We start from the raw sequence: 27,310 nt of genomic DNA, 5'->3' as shown, positions 1-27,310 counted from the left end.
GGAAACGGATTTATCCCGACTTCAAGCTTACGGGAAATCCTGATGGCGCTGGATGATCAACTAACTCCAGATCAGCTCGACGAAATGATCGGTGAAATCGATACTGACGGCTCTGGCACTGTCGACTTTGATGGTGAGCAGTGATATAGTCAACCGATTTTATTATTAAACTTAATGAGAAGCATTACTAATTATTGATCAGTAGTCCTCATTTCAATCCATTTTCACATTTTCAATCAAATGTATTATAGAGTGAATAGTAACCTCTGCACCAAAATTTAAGAGGTGATTCTACATGTTATATAACACAACTTTTATTACACTTTTCCTTCTATGAATCATCGTTAAGCAGAAAAAACAGTCTTTGTCAAATGTTTGCAGCGCTCCATTGCAGCATTGGCCCGAGAGAAATGTCTTATTGCTATACAAGCAACTAGATAAAAATAATCTGAACAGTTAATGCCTTTTTTTTTTTTTTTTTTTTGCAAATTAAATCGTTCAGCCATGAATCTAAATTGAATAGTAGAGGAAAAAGTTCAAATAAATCTTGCAACGCAGCGCACTGTCGCAGAGGGGAAGGGGAAGGTAAGGAGTGCAGACCGCGCCTGCTAGAGTTATTGCAGTAGCCGTAATGTGGTCAAATGCTTCATAGGAACATAACGACTTCCTCTAAATGTTAGAGCGTTAGAGAAAAAACTTACTGAGATTTTTAAAAATCTCTCCTCAAGATCTCTAGTATTACCAGTTTTATTTTGGTGTAGAGGTTACCATCCACCCTCTATAGTTCCTGAAAAACTTTCAGATATCTGGATTCTTTATCAATCTTTTATAGGAGTTTTCAAAGGACTGCACACAACACAATCATTTCAATTCAAGTGATTGTATAAAGTGCATTTTTATTTCCATCCATGTTTATATACTGAATTATAAGTTATATTCTGTTTGCACTAAAGAGATGAGACTTCCTCAAAATGTTCAGTATTAATCCGAGGATGATATGCGATGTTTAATTTATTTTGTGTTATATTATAAAGACGATCTTAATATTTAAATGAATCGACACGAAGGAGTAATATGGAACAAATAATTTAATTTAATTTAATTTAAATAGTCGACATTTAGATTTAAAAAAATGTAAGAAATTATCCTAACTTTGAAGTACTCTTATATTTAATAATCGATAGTAATTTAAGGAAGAAAAATATTCTAAAAAACGCTATTCTGAAAGGAAGTTGAGTATAAATATGATTCCATAAAAGCCAACTCACAAAAAACAATTTACGAAATTTAAAAATGTGGGAAGTAAAAAATTAACTTGTCCATCTATATTTTAACATATAAAGTAACGATGATACTATCAAAATAAACTATCAAATAAGTCTGCAAAAGAAAAAGTTTTCTAAAGATATATTTCATTAATTTTGAACTTTTGTATGAAACTGAGATTTTCAATTCACTGCGGAGTAAAGCAAGGAGATGCACTATCACCTTTACTTTTTAATTTGCTCTAGTCTAGAACATGTCATTAGGAGAGTCCAGGATAACAGAGAGGGTTTGGAATTGAACAGGTTACATCAGCTCCTTTTTTATGCGGATGACGTGAATATGTTCCTCAAATTCTAATTATTGCATTATCCTTCTCCTCTTCTTTTAGACTGTCTTAATGTAATAGCTGCCATCACATTTCATTTGCTTTATACGTGATTTTTATTTACAGAATTTATGGAAATGATGACTGGAGATTAAATGAAAATAGTACTTCGTACTGGAATCCTGAAGAAACAAGATCTGTATTTAAATGGAAGTGTTGGAGTCTACTGAAATTAAAATTGCTGTATACATTCATGTCCATAAATTGTAATAAATATATTTAATAAAATTAAGATTAAATATTATCAATAAAGAACAAATTATTACTTAATAAGGGAAATTTATTATTTATTGAAAAATATGTAAAACACAATACTCCGTAACATTTAGTTAACAATTTAATTGAAGATGAAGAATGTAATAAGGATAAGACAAATCTAGAACACAAGCTATTTCAGCACTGCCTGAAAACAATGATTGAACAAGCAAGTCATAACGTATGCAGTTTAGGCGCTACGTGGTAGCCTAGATCATATATGTAACAGATAACTCATCGCTATGTTAAAATTTGCAGCACTTTGAAGAGAACAACCGCCAGGATCGCCAATCGTCCTCCGTAAACGAACACGAGATGGCAGTATACATAGTCGCTTATGCCATTCAAATGGGAATTATGACGTGACTCCTTATGTAACAATTAGATGACAGCGTAGTTAACCTGACAAAAGTTGTTAACCTCAAAGCCTATAAGGCCGACCTATCTGGGTATTATATGATCTAGGGAGGTAGTCATGATCGAATCCGCCTGCGCTACAGATGTGAAAATAGTAATGGCCAGATTTCTGCACTGAAGACTGAAACGGCATATTTTATGCGCGCTGAATCAGTTCTCAGACGAAGGGGTGAGATTGGTTAAGAATCATCGAGTTGCTTCAAAGGTACAAAGTCAAATAAAACACATACCAATATAATTATAATAACTAGCTTTAATAATTTTAAGGGAAAAATTGTTACAGGGCCGGGTATCGAACTCGTCAAGTCAGCTTTATAGAAAACTACACCTGAAATCCAGATTTTTATAACCAGCTCTAATAGCTTAAACAATATAAACAGTCTGCAACCAGCATTTGTTCCACCTTTACAATTCAAAACGATATACAGAGTGTTTCACAATTACAGGTAGGGTAAACGTACCTAATTCCGTGATATCCCTAATCCCGTGATAAAATTTCAATTGACTGCCATGGAGTGCGGTCTCTGACTTTTAAGTTTTCGAAATACCTAACAGATGCCAGGAGATGTCTTCTTTTCAATTCTTTGACTACACGCCTTTCGAATAGAAGCAGTCGACTGCAGAAGCTTTTGTTTAGTAAAAGGTGGTTGACCAGTAAGTTTTTCTTTCTCTTGTGACCGCTCCTGAAGAAACATTTTATATTTGAGGTAAGAATTAATATAGCATTATAAAAATGATTATAGTCAGCACAATCAATGTGTATGATTGTTTAAACATTATGAGACAATAACAATGCTACAGGAGCTTTCCCATTTTCGGATTTATTTTCATATTTCTTCTTCCTGGCTCACTCGACTAGTGATGCCAACGCTAAATTGTGAAAATTAATGTCTATGAAAGAAATAGTTCGTGGAAATAATAATAGAAATTTATAGAAATAGAAAGTTATAGAAAACATCAATTATAATTAGGGCATATATTTAACTTAATTGCTGCTGTTGTTAGGAATATTAATAATGAGAACTAACTGTGTTATAATTCAATTTATTCAAATTTAATTTTGTATTGAATTTAAATTTCAGTTTATTTTGTTTATAATATATTAATATGTAATATGTATTCCTGTAGTTACACAAGTATTTTCTATGAAATTTGTCACTTAGGTTCTTTTTCTATGTTGTAATTTCTTGCTTAATCCATATTAAAACAATACACCATGACTTTAATGTATTTTTCCAAATACATGTTTGCTTTGTGAGCAGTTAATAAGGATTATTTTAGTATCACGGAATTAGGATATCACTCACGGAATTAGGAAGCCACTATCACTGAATTTGATCCCTGTCACGGATTTAGGAGCCACTGTATAACAATGAAGAATCATATATTATAGGGTCTGTATCAAACTTGTGAAACTGTTAACACTGAATGTTGTAAAAACTGTAGCTACAGGTCCAAATAACGTCATTTAGGTATTATTTGAAAATTTTTATTACAATTTTGGCATAAATATAGATTTTATTAAATATGTCACGGAATTGGGCAACCTTACCCTACTAACTGCAGTGGTGACTACAGGACAATGAAACAAGGGAAAAAGTTCTAACGGACAAAGGTTCGAAAAATCAATCTTTTCCGACACATGATGTCATCACAGTGACCATCAATTGAACACACTTCGTACATTAGCAATCTCATTTCTTACTTGGCAGACTTAATGGTCGTGTGTACCTCCATTTTTTCCAATACGACCTTTTGGATGATGGGAAAGGCAGCTGCTGTGGTTCGTGCATGACGAAGTACCGCATCACTTTCATTTTAACGTTCGAGAATTAAGTTTCCACAGAAAGAGTGTCGGCCATGACTTAAAACACCATGGCCTCCCAGGTCTCCCGATTTCAATTCTCTGCATTTTTTTGTTGGGCAGGTATTTGAAATGTTTTGTGCATTCCAGCCCTGTTGATAATGTTAACGAGATCCGGGAATGCATTTTCAGTGGATGTCAACTCATTACAGACACGATTTGGATATTCGAAAGCTTATGATTTTCAATGAGGAAGCGTGTTGATGCGTGCCTTATCATGAACTGTGGTCATATTAGCACAATTTATACGCTCTCTTCCTGCAGTGCATATCAGATATTGTGTTATTACAGATACGATAGATAATAAATCTCCATAGATTTCGGAAACGTCTGGTTTCCAGAGCTATGTTTGTTAGAACATTTTGTCTTGCTTCATTCTCCTCTCCTCATCCCTGAAGTTTTGTTCCTATAGTTATTAAACACCTTGTATAATTGTATGTAGTGTCTGAAATGTATGTCTATCATCTTGAGTAATGTGACCTTCTTCGTCACTAGCATTTTTACACGCATCTGTCCATTTACCTTTGTCCATCAACATTATGTTCTACCGTTCACATCAAACTTCACCTTCATTATATATGACATCATTATCATCATTTATCATTGTTAATGTTTCATTTTCGTTATATTTCACAGTCATCGTAATTATTTTCATCTTATTCATCAATATTTCAACTTTCATCGTCATCAATCTTTGACTTTCGCTATGTGTCACCTTGGTTATCTTAATTTCCGTCATTAGCAATTTTACCTTTATCATCTTTCATCCTTGTCATATTATTGTTGTTATGTTTAAACTACTTCGTCCTCTTTTATTATCTTATCAACATAGTCCTCAACCTTTCAACTTCGTAATCTACTTTTGCATTTGTCGTCTTTCATCTTCATCGTCTTACAGTTATTAGCTTTCATGTTCATCAATTTTTTGCGTTTATCGTCTTTCGCTGTCGTAGTATTACTGCTGTTTTATTTAATGTCAGTCCACAATTTTTAACATTTGTTATAATTCATGTTCGGCATATTTCATCATTGTTGTCGTTTATCTCATCATTTATTTCTCTTTTGTCATCTTTACCTATCATCGTATTTCATCGTCATCTTTCATCTTCGACATTATTCATCGTCATCGTCGATGTCGTGCGCCTTTTCCACGGTCTTAATCACCATCAGAAATTTTATTCCAAATGACTATAAAGATTGAATAAATCTTACAAATGAGAACCCTCCACTAACGATATTACAGTCATATATTTGTTCTACTGAAAAGATAAACGTTTCAACAGTTCCAAGAATAGCAACATACCTAGAATATTAAATCGTCAGTAACTCAAAATGAATTCTCACCTTTATATCATTCACTTATGCTTCTTCTTTGTTTTTTAATATGTCTAGTAAATCTCACACCCAGACTCAGGAGCTGTTTGTCAATGAGGTCACCTCTTTGACCTGATTCTGCGGAAGCTGTCTATCACCATGGAAACTAAATGCTAACCATAAACTGTGTGACATATTTCGAACTGAACTTCGTATCCATAAATCTGAAACTACTATTAGTCAAATATACAGTTATGTTAGCATAAACAGGCAACATGTCAAAGGACCTTTTGTTTATTGACAAGCGTAACCACAAACGGTTGAAGCTCAAATATCAATTAGGATTCACGGTCATCGCCACTAATTTCTATAGCAGTGTTTCCAATATCATTATAATGCAATGCCACATCGCGGTGGCTTCATGATTATAATAATAATAATAATAATAATAATAATAATAATAATAATAATAATAATAATAATAATAATAATTTATTAATATTAATTTACTAGTCAACTGTGATTAAAATAATAAATTAGCACAAGATTTTCAATAATAACTGAATAATTATTTTAGTGATAATGATGATGATGATGATAATAATAATAATAATAATAATAATAATAATCATCATCATCATAATATGCTAAAAATTTTATAAATATGCAAATGCTAACTTTATAAATTAAATAGATCAAAATATGTACTGGAATAAAAATTAGCAGTATTAATATTTTTTAAGTCTGGGAAAAGCGATTTAGAAATTCTGTTATAGATTGTGTGTGAATTCTTATGGCTTTTGTACAAACTCCAAAGCTGACTTTATGAAAGATTCATAGGTTACGTCATCTTGAAGGACTTCCGATAATAATAATGATAATGATAATGATAATGATAATAATAATAATAATAATAATAATGTTTAATACCGGTATGTAATAATGAAACTTATGCCAAATGTTTTACAATTATGCAAATTCTAAGTTTACAAATTAAATTAATAAAATATGTTCTTGTGCAAGTTGGCTGTTTTAATACTTTCAAGGACTGGGGAAAGCGATTTAGAATTTCTATTGTAGAGTAGAGAACTTCGTGTCGTCTTACTCCCTTCGTACGAACACAAAAGCTGAGTTTTTTATGAAAGATTCACAGGTTACATCATCTTTAAGGACTTTCGATGTTGATGATGATGACGATGATGATGATGATGATAATAATTTATTAGTATTATTATTATTATTATTATTATTATTATTATTATTATTATTATTATAAAAGATGTGAAGCAAAGGATATTAAAACAGAAGGACCCGCCATAAGGGAGTGACAAATGAAACAGTATATTTAAATTCACCAAAATTAAATAATGTTACCTCAGCTACTTTCAGTCATAAAAGTTCCATATTTCGTCACACATACAGTTTTTCTAATTAATCAAAACAAAAATGAGAACTCCCCTTTTTAGCTTGAAAATCATATTAGTGTGTGTGTATTCCTAAAAATAGACACATTAATTACTTTATAGCTACTGAAACATTTTCTAAGTTTTATGTTTACATTGCTTATATTTATGTTTCTGGAAAGAACATAAATGTTAATAAGCCATAATGTTTTTATTCCGTAAATCATCTCGCGACACCTCTCAGTCCTTTACACGATCCCCCAGGCGGTCGCGACCTGCAATTTGTGAACCACTGTCCTAGACAATGCGTTCCTTCTGTAAAATTGTTATAGGCCTATTCCAACGCCTTTGTAAGCTTCTTCAGTTCGAACAAAACATTGTAAAATTATTATATTTCACCACCTCTGTAAACTTCTTCAGTTTGAGCACATTTTGAATCATCCCTATGCTGATAAAGTTCATTTATGAGTATAAATTGAACTAGTTTATTAAGTTACTACAAATTATATTATTCATACTTGTCTGTAATAGTGAATAATTTACATCAAAGTTGAATTCAAGTTTCTCATTCGTATGTAGCACAGTTAGGTTCCATAAAATGATGTCACATTAGACACAACATTCATTAAATAGAGTAAGATGCGCATATTAATAAATACGATTTTATAAAACTGTGTTTATGTTAATATGTGTGCGTTACATTGTAACCACTTGTTCTTTTTATGGATCATATATTGTCTGCACGTAGCGCTGTAAAATCAGAATCATAATAAAGTGGCACTGTCCGCAGCTATTACGGGTGCAGCCATAAAGATCCCCGTGTGCCTCTCCCATATGCTTGCTGCATAATTAATGACCAATTTAACCCGAAGGTCTAAAAGCATGGATTTTGTACTCTCGTATGGGATTTAAAACTTCTATACACAGTAAGAATAGAGTCATGTAATGAACATGTATTCAATAGTCAACAACATAACATTAAACGAACTTATTGTCCAAGTAGATTACTGCAGCAAACTGGTTTAATTCTGTCCGTATACTGGCAGTCTACGAACTATAAGAGCCGGTTTCGATGCCAGTTACGGCTAGAACTTTTCCATTTCGTAATTTCTAAAATAGATTAGTTCCTGTTACCGAACACTTAACAACTAATTTTACAATAAATTTTGATGATTATACTCCGTTAAGTATATAATAAATAATTAGAATTTTTTATTTAAAGTTTCCAGTTTAAATTACTTATCGTAACTTGGAAGTTAAAAAACAAGTTTATATTTAACCAACATGATGATAATAATGATGATAATAATAATAATAATAGTAATAATAATAATAACAATAATAATAATAATAATAATAATAATAATAATCAGGCTTAGGATCCGAGACAACTTAAGAATGAAGTCAAGTTAACAGTGCAACGGAGTATAGATGGAGTGAGGTGGCGAGGTGAGTTTTGTTTACCTGTGCGATTCGTGATCAGAGATGTATTCTTCCGTCTTTCCCTACGAAACGAACTGAGGCCATCACAGTGCATTGTCAATATATAATGAACAATTTTTTTCGAACTAGTTGCAAGTATGTACTACATGATTGTTCATTGTAACGCTAACGATTTCAATGTCGCCGAGGGACATGAAAACTTGTGAGGTATGTATCCTACTTCATTTTCCACCGTCACTAGATTGTACTATTAAGAGCAAAATATAACGAAGTCAGACGCCAAATAACCTAAGCTGTTGATAAAGCGTCGTAAAATAACGTACTATAACGAAGCACGTTGACGTCGTTGTTTACATTCACAGTAAGTCTGTCTACTATGTTCAAGGAACGATATACTCAAGTTGTACGTATATTGGTTGCTGAAGTGTCCCGGATCCTGATGATGATGATGATGATGATGATGATGATGATGATGATGATGATGATGATTTGTTTTTAAATTATATAACAAGATAAGCTGATTTTTATTGCGAACGTTGTCGCCATTCTGGCATTTTCAGGCAATAACAATATGTAAACATTTTTTGCATAAACATGATTTGAAGAAAAGTACATTTATTTGACCCCGTTCACACTGTGTGGGAATTTCTCGAAACGGGCATTTATTCGAATCGATTTTGTGCGGACAGTAGTGTACACACGGTTCGATTTTTTCCCGTACATAATGACATTAAAGTTATGCACGGGAAAAAAATCGAACCATGTGTACACTTCTCTTCGTACAAAACAGATTGGAATAAATTCCGGTTTCGACAAATTCCCACACCGTGTGAACGGGGCTTTATATTAAAAACCATCTATGAGTCCACCATTCCCTACTATAAAAATGCCTACTGTCTTAGCGACATGGAAGTTATTGGTCTGTTTTCTGGTGCAAGAGGAATCACCACCACTCGTCTCCCTTCTTTCTGCAAACGCTTTGAAATACCATCTACCATAATTAAAGAAGTAGCTATTGAGTCATTGAAGCAATTATTTACATCCTACGACATCTCTTTATTCCACGTCCTGAGCTACCTTTATAGTACCACTTTCTTACCTTTTAACCAAGTGAAATTTTATATTATATTTTTTTTATTTCTTATCATGCTGTATTCTATGTAAATCTTATTTCCATTATTATTTGTCATGTGGCAACCTCACAAGTTCGGGAAGACATAAATTAAAAATTTATTACGTATCACAAGATATGTCATATCATTTCATGTTTTCATTTAGATCAGTATAATTAATGTAATTTTATTCATTATGTGTATGCAAAGATGTACATATTTATATGTTGTAATTATTGCCTGAAGATGCCAGAATGGCGAAAACGTTCGTAATAAAAACAACACTTTATATAATTAAAATAAAAATTAATTATTATATGCTGGTGAACTATAAATTTGTTTTTTATCTTTCAAGCCATGATAAATCATTTAGACTGAAAACTTTGAATAAAACGATCGAATTACTTCACAACCAAGTGTTTACTTCTTCTCGGCTTTATAGTATAATATATTTTAAATTTATTTATGTCGTAGTCGCTGAGCTGTCTAGACCAGTGATCGTCAACTCGCGTATAAGCGAGCGCGGGCAGTTCTTGGCCGATGCGTGCTGGGTATAGCGGACAGATGAACGGTTTGTGACGTTACGTTTTAGTGAACAGAAGCGGCCCTAGCCATCCATTCGAACAAGAGATGTAAAGCGCAGATAACACTTCAAAACGTAGGCCATATTGCTGAAATACAATTAATGGATACATTATGTAACTCACAGTAATGAATATGGTAGTTACGAAGGTGAGGAGCGTGCAGCATTAATTCAACAATCGAAAGAAAATAAGCTAGAAGCTGTTTAAGATCACATTGTTAAAGAATCGGCTATGCGACCTAGTTATAAAATTTCACTTTTAATAGTAAGACATTTGAGATCTTTATAAGACTGAAAATTTTCCAAAGAATGTTTAATTACAACAGCAGAAGAACTTTTCTCACAAATGAAGGAGTTTGAATCTATCATCTTGTTTCCTTCCACCGTGATGCGTCCCACCCGAGGTCTAGCCGAGGACGTTCAGGTATAACTAGTAATTATTTGTCACTAATTGTCAGTCTTTCATTTGTTATTCTTTGGCAGTAGATGAATATACTGATGTCAGCGGTACTCCCCAAATAGTGATTTTTTAAAGAGGTGTTATTGAAAACCTCCAGATTAAGGAAGAGCTCTTAGATATTGTTCTCCTAAAGGGTACTACTATTGGTTCCGATATTTTCATGTAAAAGCTGTATAAATTATTTGGACTTCCTAAAAATAAACTTGTATCCTTGGCAACCAATGGTGCTCCTTACTTAGTTGGAAGTAAAACGGGTTAATATGGATTCTAAGGGACGAAGTGAAAAGTGTTAATGTATCCCGTGAATTTATTCCTATTCACAGCAATATACACCAGCCGAATTCGTGTGCAAAACAATTTAAGTAGTGTTATGGAAGTAGTTGCAAAAACCACCAACACTATTAGATCGAAAGGTTTCACTCAATCTTTCTTGACGAATGAAATGGTGAATATGATGGCGATCTGTCATATTTTAGTGAAGTACGGTGTTTCAGTCGTGGCAAATTACTGGGTAGGTTCTTTGAACTGCGGGAGGAAATATCATCGATCACGGAGCAAAAAGAGGAGCCTGTATCATAAGTGAAAAATGAAACAATGCATTTGTGAATTTGCCGTCTTAATGGAAATACCTGAATGCCTTAAATTGTTTCGTGCAAGGTAAGAACCAGTTATTTCACAGTTATATGACAGTGTGAAGGTCTTCAATAATAAACTACCTCTAATTATGAAACGTTAACTTAACAGTAAGAATATAACACATTTGTTCAAAATTAACAATGATGTAGGCCTACTAATCTCTTAAGGCTTTGGATTTCGAAGAATATGTTTACACATTATGCGATCTGCGTCAGGAATTTGATTTAAAGACTAGGGACACTTTCAATTTGATTTTCGATTACTACCTGCTATTCTAAGTTATTCATTTACTTCGGTAGTGAATTGAAAGACAAATATTAAAACAATATAATTTTATCTGACTTTTGTATGAACTCTCCATGTATTACATTTCCCCGATTACATAGACATGCATGTTCGGATCCAAGTAACTGAGCGAACAGTTCTTTCCTATGATGAAGATAAACAAACCACGACATGGAAGACAACGCTCTACCGACTGAGCTACCCAGGAACTGTACCAGATACCCGGAAAGTTGTTGGAAATATGTAGTTTTCAATCTAATGTGCTTGAATTTTCAACGTAGAATACACCATTGAGGCTGTACACTAGTACGACATCCGCCAGTCCCAATGCTGCGAAATTACTGGCTTTTTCGCTAGTTCTACCGGATTTTAGGTACGTAGTGTATCGGGTAAATTACGAAATGATGACGATAACCAGCAGTGTTCCCAATACAAGTTCAGGGGAAACCGCTATGCAAGAATGAAATTCCTCTGAACTCTTATGCTATCAATGTGAATATGTTTCTTTGCACTGTGAAAAGTTGAATAACCGCTAAACTCTGCATGTCAATTATTTTTCTTCGTTAAATAAAACGTATCTAAAATCCGGTAGAACTAGCGGAAAAGTCACTAATTTGGCAGCGCTGGGACTTGCGGGTGTGTCGTACTAATGTAAAGCCTCAATGGTGTATTCTACGTTAAAAGCTCAAGCACATTATATTGAAAAATACACACTCGTATTTCCAACAACTTTTTCCTCTTTACATTTTTCGCTATGTGCGCTAATAACGGAGTTTGTCTATGTAACCGGAATTTTGAATCATAAGTTGTACATATGAGGCAATGACCAGTGGGATTACAAATTGACATTATTCCACTATTTTATACCAGAGGTCTTTAGAATTTGTTACATTAGTCACATTTGATGCCAAGAGCTGAGAACGAAGTAATAGCGTCTCTGAACACACAACAGTGTGTTTATTAATCTTCATACAGTAAATCTACCGACCACTTTACTTCCACATCTGACGGAAGCTGAACTTGTGTGATTTTTCCTCTTAAAAATCAACAACTTTTTCCCGGATTCAACCAATGCACCTCGGCTCCAGAATCAAGCACAATGACCACTATATCGAGGACGAAATATCTTACCGGACACTTGAGATGGATATAGGTAGTCTAAGGACAAAATAATAAGTTATATAAAGATAATAGTACTAGTTCGTCACCATTCAGAAACTGCTTAAAATCAAATATACAGTGCCCGGGACGAAAACTACCGATAAGAAAGTTATGACTCAGTAAATAATAAATTTATCTGAATTTTGTTGGTTGCAGGGGATAGAGGCACTCACCGAGTTTTTATGGTCAGAACAGTAATTTCATTCCTCGTGTTTTCCACTACATCTTCAAAAATTTTAGTTAAGTTTTTTATTATTATACAGAGTGAAAGTAAAATAACCTTGCAGATTTTCAGATCGAATAGCTCATGTTTTATGTAACAAAAGACTAATATCCTATTGGTGGAAAGTTAATACTTTTTCAGATTTTTTCCAAATGTTTAACACACTCTTATTCGGTAACTATTGCGAGTAGGTTCGTGATTTTTATTCATATCGATAGAAAATCTAATAAATAATAATTTATACCTCTGGTGTATTTCAATAGCTTGGACTGTTTTCGTGTAAATTTAATTTAAATCCACTAATTTCAAGCCACTGCATGATGGGAGCAGATTGCAACGTCATAGTTAGAGCACCTCACCTAGCGAGACAGACAGAGTTCGATGACCTCTTACATCTGTATTACGAGAAGGGTGTGTTAGGGGCGATGTTGCCGGACTGCTGAAACTTCAAACTTAATTTTCTAATTAACCGTGGATTTAATCACAAAACGTAATATAGGTTTTCTATTTATTTATCTGAACCCTATTGTACCTTTCAAACCGGGAGGTTATTTCACTTCCACTCTGTATACATCGTGTTTAAAAAATACGGGGCATAATTTCAGGTATGTATTTCCCACATGTACACAATCAAAATAGTTCATTACAACATGTGTCCGGAAATGCTTCATTTCCGAGTTATGACCTTCACAACATTGAAATTCACCCGGACGTTTTTCTTTCCGCAGCTCGTTGTCATTACAGAAGATGTTCAAAATGTCCACCTCCTGCTTGAATACAGACCTCACATCGATGTCTCATTGATCTGCGAACACGATCCCAAACTCCAGGAATATTGCGTATGTCCTCAGAACATGCCACAATTCGATTCCGAAGGGATTCCAAATCAGGCACCATAGACGAATAAACCAATGATTTTAAATGGCCCCACAAGTAGAAATCGAGAGGGTTCAGATCAGGTGAGCGTGGAGGCCAAGCAATTGGGCCACCTCTACCTATCCATCGATCAGGAAACCTTCGATCCAAGTACCGGCGAGCCGTACGACTGAAGTGTGCAGGAGCGCCATCATGCAAGAAGTGAATGTGTTGACTGTTGATCAGTGGAGTGTCTTCTAAAACATGAGGTATGGTGTTTTCCAGGAAGTTTGTGTACGCCTGTCCCGTAAGTCTGTTTACAAGTACATGGGGTCCAACTAATCGATCAACAATGGCACATGTTGAGGGAGAACCGCACCTGGTGATGAGATGGAACAGTTGCACGTGGGTTTTCATACGCCCATACATGCTGATTGTGGAAATTTGTTATGGCATTTCGTGTGAACTGTGCTTCATCTGTAAATAATACTAAGGCAGGAAAGTTCGGATTTACACCACACTGCTGCAAGAACCACTGACAGAACCTAACTCGTGCAGGGTAATCTGCTGGTGACAGGGCCTGTACACGTTGCAAATGATAAGAATACAATTGATACTCTTTCAACAGTCTCCAGACAGTCGTGTGAGGAACATTGACTTGCAACGCTACTCTTCGTGTGCTGATAGAAGGAGTCATGTTCACAGCCTCCAGAATCTCCTCCTGTACTTCTGGAGTTGTAGATCTTGGTCGTCCCCTTCCCAAACCAGGAGAGTTAAATTTTCCATACTCGCACAGACGGTAATGGAGACGTACAAATGTCTTCCGATCTGGACATTGTCGCTGTGGGTACCTCTCCTGGTACAAACGACGAGCCAGCGCAGCATTGCCGTCCGCATTACCGTACATGAAGTGTAGCTCTGCCAGCTCTTGATTTGAATACATGTCGCACAGTCTAGCGCCTACACAACACTGAATGTAACCTTCGCCTCGGAATGAACTGTCAGAGTGCCCTCTTAATGTCTCCTTTGACGGCAACGACCTTCGGAAAGAAAAACTTTCCGGTGAGTTTCAATGTTGTGAAGGCCATAACTCGGAAATAAAGCATTTCTGGACACATGTTGTAATGAACTATTTTGATTGTCTACATGTGGGAAATACATACCTGAAATAATGCCCCGTATTTTTGAAACACCCTGTATATTGTTGCTAAAATTTTCAATCATTTGCTTAGTTTGTCGAGCCACAGGAGGTGCACATGTGGATATTTATTGATCACCATAAAATCTTAGCGAGTTCATCTGTTTTTTTTTTTTTTTTTTTTTTTTTTTTTTGCAGCAAACGGCATTTGAATAAATTTATAAGTTGTTGAGTTAGAACTTTCTTATCGAGAGCACTGTATTATGTAATTGGATACTACATGTGTTCGTGTCTTCTTATAAATAGCCATAATTTTTCAAAACTTAAGTATGTCTCAACAAGAAGTAGTGAAAAATAAATGTAGTTGAATTGCTATAAACATAAAATATGCCTATACAACATAATCTATGTTCGTCCTCAATGCTGGTTGATCATCTAATTCTAATTATGCATTATTGGTGGGTTGCGTGCAGTAGCTGAGACAATGATGTTAGATTGGCTTTAATTTTATTATCTTTTATGCACCACGGTGTAGAAAATATTTCTAAATTCATGGGAATAATAAGAAAATTAATTTTTACTTACGAACCTAAAATATTTTATACTGTAATTGACTATATCATTATGTCATGTAATTCCTATTTTATGTTACAATTTGTTTGACAAACTCGGACGAGTCCACACACAGCATAACAATGTTACATGTAAAGTTCATAACGGGACGTCACAAAAGCAAAGTGATTCGGAAACCGTTGTCTGGAAGACCAAGGAAAATGAGATTTTTATTCTATGATAAAATAAGAGGAGTTGGGCGTAAAAGATTATAAAAGCTAAGGAAAAATGAAGATAAACAACAGGAGGAGGATAAGGACTTAGACTAAAAAGGAAGGTGAGAAAATAGCAATGACATAAATTGTATTCGTATATCACGGTTTTTTTTCACTAAAATGTTATTATGTATACATGCAATATTTTCTAGTAAATATGTTTTTATACAGGGTGTATCAAGAAGGATGGCGCAAACTTACAATGTTGAAAGTACACGATAACAGAAGCAAAAAAAGTCCCAGTAAACATTGGTCCGCAAACGAGCCGTTTGCGAGAAAATTACAAATATATGATTACAAGTCGCCACTGAATTCATTGTAAACATCGTTCTAATTAGTACAAATTAATTTGAATTTTTGAATTTACTATTAATTTTTCATCTGATCTATTTCCTCTGAGGTGCTGATGGATCCTTATAAATGTACGACTTTCGGGATGTCTTCGATCAGGATATGTTTCTTGGTATAAGCGTGCAGCTTCCCGTGCATTGCTATTAGCCCTACCATACATGAAATGCATATCCGCATACTCTTCGTTACTGTAAGGTTCCATTGTAACTATAGTACAGCACAACTGGCACTACTCAGACGAGTGACGTGACTGATACCTATTGTATCCGTCCTGTACGTTCTGCGTGTATGATTTGATTACAACTCCACCTCTCGGCAATATTCAGTTTTGTAAACAAACTGAACATCACCGCTTCTAGTGCGCAAGGAGTAAACCATACGATCTTATAACCAATGACGTTAGTGACGGCTTGTAACCATACATTCGTAATTTTCTTGCAAACGGCTCGTTTGCGGACCCATGTTTACTGGAACCTTTTTGTTTCTATTATCGTGTACTTTCAACCGTGCAAGTTTGCGCTATCCTTTTTGATACACTCTACACAGGGTGAATAAGGAGGAAATTTACATAGAGTGAGGAGTGATAATATTGATGATTCTGAGTAAAAACGTTTATATGAATACATGCCTTGTTCTTAATAGTATCTGACCTACAACTGTTTGAAAACCACGGGCGTCATTCGTATGTCCATCAGCATTCACACGCGGACGCAATCAAAACGACATTAGGTTGTAGTAGGATCAATGAAAGTATCCTGGGTGTTGGATCGGTGTTCACGGTGGAGTCATTTCTTGGCCACCGAGGTCACCCGACCTTACTCCATTTGAGTAATGTTTGTGGGGTCGGCTTAAGAGCGAAATCTACAAGCGCAAAGTGGAAACAAGGAAGGAATTTCTGGCTCGCATTTTACGTGCTTGTGCTCAAGTAAAGGAATGTCCGAATCAGCTCAGATCAGCAACACAGCAGCTGCTTACAAGAGCTGCAAAGTGCATTGAAATTGACGGTAGACTTTGTGAATATGTTCTGTAAAGAAAAGTACACAATTAAACAGAACATAAGCTAACAATGTTTTAATTTACAATCACCTACACTTTTCCCGTTCCTCATTGTTTCCATTACTTTCCTCCGAAACCGTTAAGAATAAGACATACGTTCAAAGAAACTTTTTTATTCAGAACCACCAATATTATCACCCCTCAAACCACCCTCCTGACTCACCCCGTATATCAAAATATTCGATATTGTAGGCCTAGATAGGATTTTTCGGAGACACAACCGCAAATTTTAATGCTTGAATACGTCTCTCGTGATGGATGTTGAATTGTGTGTGTATGTGTGTGTGTATATATATATATATATATATATATCTAATGGCTACCCACTTTACTTGCGTGATTCAGGTTCCGCATATTGTGGATAGATGGCAGAACTGTGACCAATTTTCAAGTTGCACACAACTTCGGCGAGCCACGTTATGCACGTTGTGTATCTGTGAAGAGTTATGTCGTGTACTAGGGCGAGTGTATGTGTAAGTGTTCGTGTAGGTGTAGTGTAGGGAATGGGTGAGGATGATGATGATGATGATGATGAGGAAGGGAGAAGGGGAAACCCTGTAGTGTTACGTAGCCTACTCCTATCGAATAGCACCGAGGGGGCCGCCAAGATTAACGACCTAAGAATTAAGAAATGCACTAACGTTTAGCAGTCAAATATGATTTATATTATAACAGATCGTCTTGTATCCACTGAGAGTAAACTTGTCGGTTACTATAGTAACCAACATGCTATATCGTTTGCTACCTCTTGCTTATACGCCTGCTCCCACTTAGCCTACGCTGCATATGTCTCGACATTTTTAATTTTCTCTTTTTACTTGACATTTTTCCAATTAAACTTGTCGACTGGTGACTACTGCTCAATTGAGATTATAGCCTTGTTCGTTTCTAATCGTTTTACACCACTGTGAACGTTTTATCGCTTCGCATTTTTTTAGTTACACTGCCTCAGCTGCTGCAAGACCCGCCAATTCGTGACTCAAATTCTTCCCTCCCGCATATCGCTAGATGACGTCACCCGCTTCAGTTCAAGGTCACGTTGAATACATTGATCCTTCGATTCCCGATCGCCGTTTACAACTCTGGGATATGTTGTGTAGTTTAGAAATTGTAGGAGCGACAATACTCGCCTGAAAATGTGTCGGTCTACTTTCTGGCACTGCGCCCTAGTACTGTACTGAACCGAACTTACAGACATATTCACGTCGAAAGTTTATAGTATGCTTAGTATTTAAATACGAAAGTTAAGCACAAGTTTTCACATACCATTGCTTGAAACAATGAATCACTGTAAGATCAAATATTTTTAAGATTATAGTAACTTATAGTATTAGGACAGGGCTGGGCAGCAAGAGCGGATTCTACTCTCTCACGGGGAGCTATATGATTTCTCTTCATCCTCTTTCTTCCCCGCCGAACACCGCGCAGCGTTGATTTAGTCGCGGATGAATATTAAGCTTCTCCGTTTAGAGTCAAGTTCCGCTCTCGATGCCCAGCCCTGGTATAGGAGGATAGCAATGGCTAAGGAAGCTTTTAATATAAAAAGGAGCATCCTCTGCGGATCTCTGGAAAAATAACTAATGAAGAGACTAGTGAAGTGCTTTGTATAGAGTGTGGAATTATATGGGGAAGAAACATGGACATTACGACGAACTGAAGAGAAACGAATAGAAGCATTTGAAATGTGGATATGAGGAAGAATGAAGCGTGTGAAGTGGACAGACAGAATAAGAAATGAAGTTGTTTTGGAAAGAGTGGGTGAAAAAAGGCTGATGCTGAAACTGATCAGAAAGAGAAAAAGGAATTGATTTGGTCACTGGATGAGAAGAAACTGCCTACTGAAGAATGCACTGGAAGGAATAGTGAACGGGAGAAGAGTTCGGGGCAGAGGAAGATATCAAATGATACACTACATTAAAATTTGTGGATCATATGCGGAGACTAAGAGGAAAGTAGGAAATAGGAAAGATTGGGGAATGTTGGGTTTGCAGTGAAAGAACCTGCCCATGAACAGAACACTTATGTATGTATAGTATACGAACATAATGAAATATTTTTATATTAATAATACGATATTCACAAAAAGTTTATTTCATGATTAGTATTACTTCAGCCGGAAAAGAAAATTCGTAATAATTTTGTACTTTTTCCTCCATATTGAAATGTGTCTTTTCAGTGCTGATTAAATCTATAAGGTATTTAGGTATTACGTTGTTATTTGTATTTGCGTACAGATAGCTACGCTATGCTCTGTGTTACAAGGATTAGCATTTCGGTTTAAATATGTGTCATAACGATGTTACCGTAACTGCCAGTTAGTGTTCGCGAAAGCTCACAGGGGAGTGGTAATTGATGTCCTTAAATATTAATGAACACGCTCACGTAACGCGGCATGTAGGGTTAATCGATGTGAACTAAAGTTAAATTGCATAAATATAAACAGTGCATAATGAGACAATAGATAAAAATAATGCAAGATGCTTCAAATATGAAAATGAACAAATATTTCTTGAAATAAATAAATATTAGATATAATAAATCATCCCAACTCACCTTATCATAAGTACTATTCTATATACTACGAAAAACCTACTATTAAAACAGGCTATCAATTCAATCTAATTGGAAGATTTCATTCACATTCCTTATTAGAAGAGATTAAATGCAGGAAGATAATGCAGAATATAATAATATATACAAAGTGGTACACTAGAATTGTTCAATAACATATATCGAAATTGCTTCTATTTAATTTATGCAGAGCATTTGAACTCTTTAAAGAAAATTAACTCAGAACAATGAACTGAAACACTACATCAGTGATATTTTAAATGGAATATGAATACATTTACACATTTTTAATAAAATATTTTTAAAAGAGTAATGATTTAGTGTAATAACATGAATCTAAGTTTTGTTTATATAATAGTATCCATGTATTTCATTTCGCACAACCAATTAATAATTGCATAAATTACTAAATTGTTCTTATTCTAATTTATTTTAGTTAGAACTTAGCCTAAACAGTGTTTCGTTGATATAATGTTAAGCTGAAATACAAAAGTTTGAACTTCTAAAAATGTCGGATGCAGAACATTTGTGTATAATTTTCTGCTCTACATAAATTAACATATACTCGTATTCATTCCGATATATACTTTTGGCCAGTTCTCTTATTCCACTTTGCGCATTCGGTATCATCTAGAACGAGCTAACTCAATCCAATCTAATTTCCAATCATTCCTTCTAGAGGTAAATAAATAAATCCATGTCTCCGTACAATCGTATTTCGAGTCAAGCAAACTCCGCTTCACAAAGCGAGCCCATTCTATCTAGATCCTATGCAAATTACTCTCGGAGCCTTTTTGACTTCGAAATATGTTGTATTGTTCAAAACTAGATATCTAATAAAAATGTAACATAATTTTTCTTTGCACGGAATTGGAAGACAAATATGATTCAATAAGAAAAGAATACAAAAACTGAATAATAGAAGTTGAGAAGAAAAAGGAGGGATAGAGATGTTTCCTCGTGCGTAATAAATCAGGCTTACTGAATTCCACGTTATAGTCCCTAATCCGTTCTACTGCTACATTCGACCTATCTCTAAGATCTCAGTCTTTGTAATCATTTTGAAGAAAATTTCAAAGTCATGAATGTTATTCAGAACTACAGTGTGTTCAAAAATTCGAACAACATGTATTTAGTGAAATTTAAAACTCATTTCAAGTCTAAAATTGTAGCAATTCAAGAAGGTAATTATTTGTTAATTTAGGAATTTAGTTATAATAACAGTTTTATAATGTTAAAGTGAAAACTAAGAGCTAAATTACATTAGTTGACTAGTTTGGACTTTGTTCCAGTCAATTTCAGAACTAGTGAGGTTCTTGCTTCTTCCGATATCTTCAGTTGTTTTGCTGGGGGTGCGTTTGTGTTTAGTAGTGTGCAATCAAATAGGGTGTGTGTTCTGAAAAGAGTTGTGAATTGAGGAGGTGTTATGGGTCTGTATATTTCTTACTGTTCTCGTGTGTTTAATTTCTGATTTCTCGGTTGAATATGTAGGATTTAATTGTCTGTTTCTGTGTTGCTGTACACTGTGCTTGGTGTTTGTTATGTGTTTTACGTATGCAGAGGTATTTGACTTCACACTATCAAACACAAACACACCCACAAGCAAAACAACAAGAAATCGGAAGAAGCAAGGACCTCACTAGCTTTGAAGATGACTGACAAGAAGTCGAAACTACTCAACTAAAGTAATTTCCCACCTAGTTTTTAGAAAGTTATTATTATAACTAAATTCCTAAGTGAAAAAATTGTTGAAAGCGTGTGTTCAAGAAGTATTATTTTTTAATTTCAATTCATTTAGTACACAATTACAGACTGAAAATATGTGAGGAATTATAAAGTAATGGAATGAAATTGAGAGATATGGAATTATAAGTCAACAATATTATAGAGATAAAATAGGGATCACAATTTTATAATTCTCGGTGTAATACGAAGTAAATTCTCTCTGTTTTGAATGGTTAGTTTATTTGTGGGATATATTAAATTCCTAATATAAACTCTACAGCACAATAAAGTTTCTCTCTTTCGACATTTAGTTCAACAGTATTCTCTGTAATGGTTTTAATGATATATATTTTATTCATTCAATGATTTTCTCTAAAATTTCTAAATGTAGCAAAGAATCTACATCACTTAACAGGTAAAAGTATGAAGTATAAATTTTATAGACTACTGTAATTTACACCTTTACTTTACATGAATAACGATGTTACTATTGTCCTGTGTAAAATATGAATTACATTTCTAAATGATTCATAAAAGATTTTGAAATTGAAATTCAATGTGTTTACAGTCAAAACATCGGTGGACACTTACACGTACAGTTATTTTTACGGGGTATCAGCTATCATGTGACATTAAATTGAATTTTCTGGACTTTATTTTTGATACTTATTTAATATAGTAAAATCATTATCGTAGATAAGATAATGAAGAAAGATACATGTATCCCAAATAAAGTGTTATGTTTGAGGGAAATATTTTAATTTTTAGATATTACTATCTTGTGTTTAATGATAAAACACATATGTTAGGTCAATAATACAGTGTTCATTGATTTTATGGTGTTCATACAACTGTAACTTATCACCTTTAATGTATTTCATTTCTATCTTGTGTTGAATAATTAAGTGATACAATTTTGTAATAGATAATTATTCACTTTGTACGATAAACAAACAATGAAATTTTAACTCGTTATATTATGTAATTTCAAAGAAATCGGAAAATATATACAAAACAATTTTTTCTTAAATCTTAATAACAAATGACGTTATGTAAAACTTATAATTTTGAGATTTAATCATTCTGAAAATAACTAGCTGCATATTAAGAACCTTCTCATTCCTGTTCTACCATTGCAGACGATATATCAAATAAAGTTCACCTTACAATATAAAAAATAAGACAGCTATGAGAAATAATTTTGATACTATCTTTAACACGAAACAAAGATTTGTGACTGTCGTTCCAATAAAATCAAGTAACGGGAATGGAGAAAATATTTATCCTTATTTTAAAATTATGCATCTATAAAATATATAATTTTTTATACAAAACTTTACAAACTGTTTTACATTGTACCATCTATAAAACGGTAATTTGACCCATTCATGGCCGTCTAATCCCTTCAAATTAATGCCTTGAACGCTGCAGTTCATTTCGCAAGAAAAGTTCAGGAAGAAATTTGTTTTTTTCATCACAAATATTTTTATATTATTGAACTTTAAAATCTGGCGATGCAAAAATGTGATCGTTTAAGTAATTTATGGAGACATACTTTATTTGTATTGGGAATTGATCTTGAAATGGTAGTATGTATTATTAAAACTAACAGTCTATCAAGTGAATACTAACAAATTTTAAAAACTTTGAAATTTCATCAGTATTTTCCACCCATGTTCATGTTATAGAATATAGTAAGCTTGATTTAGAACGTACGTGTAAATACTAGCAGCATGTCAACAAAAATAAATAATCTCATTTCAATCAGGCTTGCATGGTTACTAAATGTTGCGACAGTGTTCAAAAAGTCTACAAACATATCCTCTTATGAACATGACAAAAATGGGGGAGCTAAATAATCTGAATGTCTTTCTTTATTTTGACCACTGTACCTGACTGAGGCTCCTAAAGCTACTTGTGCTCGCACTACTCCGAGCCTGGAAAAGAAAGAGAAAGAAAGAGAGAGAAGAGAAGAAAAAGATAGATTGAGGGAAAACAGAGAGAGATAATATAGTATTAGATCATATATAGTACAAATCTAAAACGAGACGTGATATAAAGAGATGTATAGCCTTCTTTTACAATATTTATTACAAATATTGTCATTCCTATGAGTAGTTAATATTTTTGCTAATATATAACATTAGTATCTCATGTTTTAGTTTAAGAATATGGTATCTCTAATGTTCTACTTGACTTCTGAAATAATACCAAAACTTGATTGTCGGACATTTAGTACAATCCACAACGTCCGAATTGTGCATTGGCATTTGAAAGAGAAAAATCCAGTGACATTTGGTACAATCCATATGGTCGAATGTTGAAAAACGCCCAGGGTATTAGCTTAAATGGTTATATTTGATACAATCCATATGGTCTAATATTGAAAAAAGGTTCAGGATATTGAATTCAATGTTTACAGTATATTTGGTACGATCCGTATGGTTCAACATTGAAAAAGTCCAGGATATTTGGTTGAATGTTTTTTTTTTCTTACAAATATAGGTATAAGTGATATGTGTAGGCCTACTGATTGTTACATTGTTCTCAATAGACTATAGGTCGGCAACAAACACAAATATAAATTTGTAGTTTTAATGAATTTCATAAACGAAATTTTAAGTCATAAGTAACATGGCAGAAGTAATGTTTTCACAGAAATGAAAGCCATCATAATGGGTATTTTGTCACTTACATAGCGCCTATATTAGAAATAAAAATGGCCCTAAAACAGTATCTTGTAACATGCCTAATAAAATTTTACATTTTTAATATTACTAAATTTATTATGAACTAGTTGCTTGGGTTCTATTACTTAAACATGGTTTAAATACTGTATATGTACACATACTATAGGTTTCAAATTAAAGTGTGTTAATATGATTTTTGACAACAACATTGAGCTTCAAAATGCTGATTTCTCAAAACTTTAAATTTTGAATTGTTTCCCTTCTGAACTTGCCCGTCGATATGTAATTATTATATATCCGGGTAGCTCAGTTGGTAGAGCAGCTGGCTACGGACTGGAAGGTCCGGGGTTCGATCCCAGGTGGTGACAGGATTTTTTCTCGTTGCCAAACTTTCAAAACGGCCCCGAGGTTCACTCAGCATCTTATAAAATTGAGTACCAGGTCTTTCCCGGGGGTAAAAGGCGGTCAGAGCGTGGTCCCGACCACACCACCTCATTCTATTGCCGAGGTCATGGAAAGCATGGGGCTCTATCTCCATGCCCCCCCAAGTGCATGTTACGGGGATACCTTTTACCTTTTTTACATATATAATAATAATAATAATAATAATAATAATAATAATAATAATAATAATAATAATAATAATAAAAATAATAATAATAATCCATGGCGCTATAGCCCATGAAGGGCCCAGACCTACCAGCCGGCTGCTGGTCTCATGTCCACGTGCCGAAGCAGAGGTGGACGATCATCCAACCAGAATGGAGGTATCGTGTGGTTATCACGATGCTCTCCCCAGTCGTTATGGCTGGCTTTCGCAACCGGATTACGCTACCCATCGTAGCTCCCCAAGTGCATCACGATGCTGGGTGGGCACCAGACCCATACACTGGCCGAAATTTTATGAGAAAATTTCTTCCCCCATGAAGACTCGAACCAGCGCGCATTCCGTAACGCGAGTCCTAGGCAGGATGCCTTAGACAACGACGCCACGGCGCGGGACTATACATATATAAGGGGCTCACAACAAGAGTGAACCAAGTCCACCGGTGATCAGTTTGTGGATTAATACAATTTCGGATGAAGAAAACTTAGATTTATTCATTGCCGTAACAAACAAAGCCCATAACTCATTTGTTACTCACAGAGGGCAGCATTTCCTATGGAAGGTGAAGGCTGCTAAGCGTGAGCTAGGAACTTTAAGACTCAATATCTCAGAACTATGCCAGATGGACTTGGTCCACTCTGGTTGTGAACCCCTCATATATAGATACATACTGTTGTCACGCCAGGAGAAGGCGGCTGCAGTACTTAGACGGGACGGAGGGGAAACAGTCGCGCATGCGCACCGCGCTGTTCACTGCAATATTCCTTTTTCAGAAACATCTACTGCACGTGTCTATGAGCCTTTGCGACTTTGTGAAAATAATAGTGGGGTTTTTATTGTAGTGTTTTATTAGTTTCAACAAGACAATTGTTTTCAGTATACCGCAAATCTTTTTATTGTTTTAGTTATCCTTTGCTTTTCGTGTTAATAATAATATAGTTAATAGAATTTATGTTATTGTATACTGTTATTTAGGTTTATAGCAGTTTTTTGTTTATTGTAAATATGTCGACAAAGAGGAAACAAGGATTGACAATCTATAGCGAAGAAAGGAATATTATTAGAAGTGCAAAATAATTCTGCGATGAAGAAAAAGAACAACGGTGCCCTTGCATTCCTCTTACGAAACCTACAGCAAAGGTAGAAAAGTACTCTAATCTATCCACAAGAACAATACAGCGTATAAGGAATGAAATGAAAGACTGCACAGAAGAAAGTGCGTTGTCGACACCTGAGGGAAGAAAAAAACGGAAACGTTCAGACTAGCGAAACGCAAATGGAGATGACTTCGACGGGAGATTGACAATAAAGCTATAGTTGAGAATTTTTACTTGAAAAAGAAAGAGGGCCACCGGCGTAGCTCAGGAGGTAGCGCGTATGCCTGCTGATCTGCAGTTGCGCTCGGGAGTGAGTTCGATTCCCGCTTGTGCTGACTACCTGGTTGGGTTTTTTCCGAGGTTTTCCCAAGCGAATGTCAGGTAATCTATGACGAATCCTTGGTTTCATTTCGCCAAATACCATCTCTCCATCATCAATTCAATCGACACTGAAGAAGCTAGTAGTTATTACAGTGTCGTTAAATAACAAGTAAAAAAAAATAGTACCAAGCTGCAACAAACTTCTATCCTTTTACAAGAGAAAATTGATTTGAAATGAAAGACAACATTAAGACGAATATTGAAGAAAAAGGATTTCAGGTGGAAGAAGTGTGCAGAAAAAAAAATGAGGAAAACACTGTAAATTAGAATACGTGAAGATATCTACAGCAAATAAGAAAGCTTAGGAAAGTGGAAAAACCGATTTTGTATCTGGACGAAATGCGGATAGATAGGCCTACCAATTTAACGTTTCCCAAGTGCTGGCACGATAAAAATGTTGACTACCATAAATGTGTCCAGAACCCTCATTGTTGTCGATCAGGATGGGGGCGGTGGGGCTAATGGCTTTGTTGAGAGATTCGAATTAATATACACGGCTGGAACATAAACAGACGATTGCCATGGACAGATCATACTCCAGCAATTTTGAAAAATGTGATAATGATAGTCATGGCGACAACACCGAAGATACGGAATCTTTTATGTCTGACTCCGTTCCCTGGTAGCCAAGTAAGTGGACCGAAGTTTACAGGTCAGAGCGTAGCGTGAAGTTCCCCCGTCCCGCCTATCTACTCCCCGCGCCAACTCGTAGCGCGAAGACAGTACATATACAAGGTGCTGCCTAAGTAGATATACAGTAAAACAATATAGTTTTATTAAAATGACGATTACAATCGAAAACGGATCGATCAGGAAGTTAAATTTATGTCGAAGAACAAATTATACTGTAAAAAAATTATTTGGATTTCTTTATTGGACCATATCTATTGTACCAAATATACTGTAGCGACCATTATGTATTGTAGCAATGTCTCTGAACGTTTTTGTCGTTGGATCATATGCATTGCACCAAATATACTGTACCAAATGTCTCTGGAATTTTTCTAGCAGTCGCTAATATACACTGTACCAAATGTTTTTTAATGCAAAACTAATTATGACAGCATATAGCATGAAAATTGTCTAAGAATTTCCACTAATATAAATAATATAAAATTAAAATATTAGATCTGTTAGTTAATGTAATGGAATTTTAAATTGGCATCTTATTTGGTTTAACTCCATATACTGCATTTTGCTGTGTT

At 34.7% G+C, this 27,310-nt stretch overlaps 2 protein-coding genes across 2 annotated transcripts in view; one reads left to right on the top strand and one right to left on the bottom strand.

Annotated features, from left to right (window-relative positions):
* The window catches only part of LOC138698384 (troponin C-like), a 98,073-nt gene extending 96,149 nt beyond the window's left edge, over positions 1-1,924 (top strand). The window contains exons 5-6 of the mRNA XM_069824258.1: positions 2-133; positions 1,718-1,924. Of these exons, the coding sequence (XP_069680359.1) occupies positions 2-133; positions 1,718-1,746 (161 nt within the window). The 3' untranslated portion in view covers positions 1,747-1,924. The remainder of the gene's footprint in view (position 1; positions 134-1,717) is intronic.
* Positions 1-27,310, bottom strand: part of LOC138698393 (calmodulin-like) — an 891,422-nt gene that overhangs the window by 376,333 nt on the left and 487,779 nt on the right. The window lies entirely within an intron of this gene.

The sequence above is a fragment of the Periplaneta americana genome, chromosome 1, assembly GCF_040183065.1.
Source record: "Periplaneta americana isolate PAMFEO1 chromosome 1, P.americana_PAMFEO1_priV1, whole genome shotgun sequence".
Taxonomy (NCBI): Eukaryota; Metazoa; Arthropoda; class Insecta; order Blattodea; family Blattidae; genus Periplaneta; species Periplaneta americana.
Note: the sequence above shows the minus strand (reverse complement) of the source record. Positions and strands in the feature narration are given on the sequence as shown.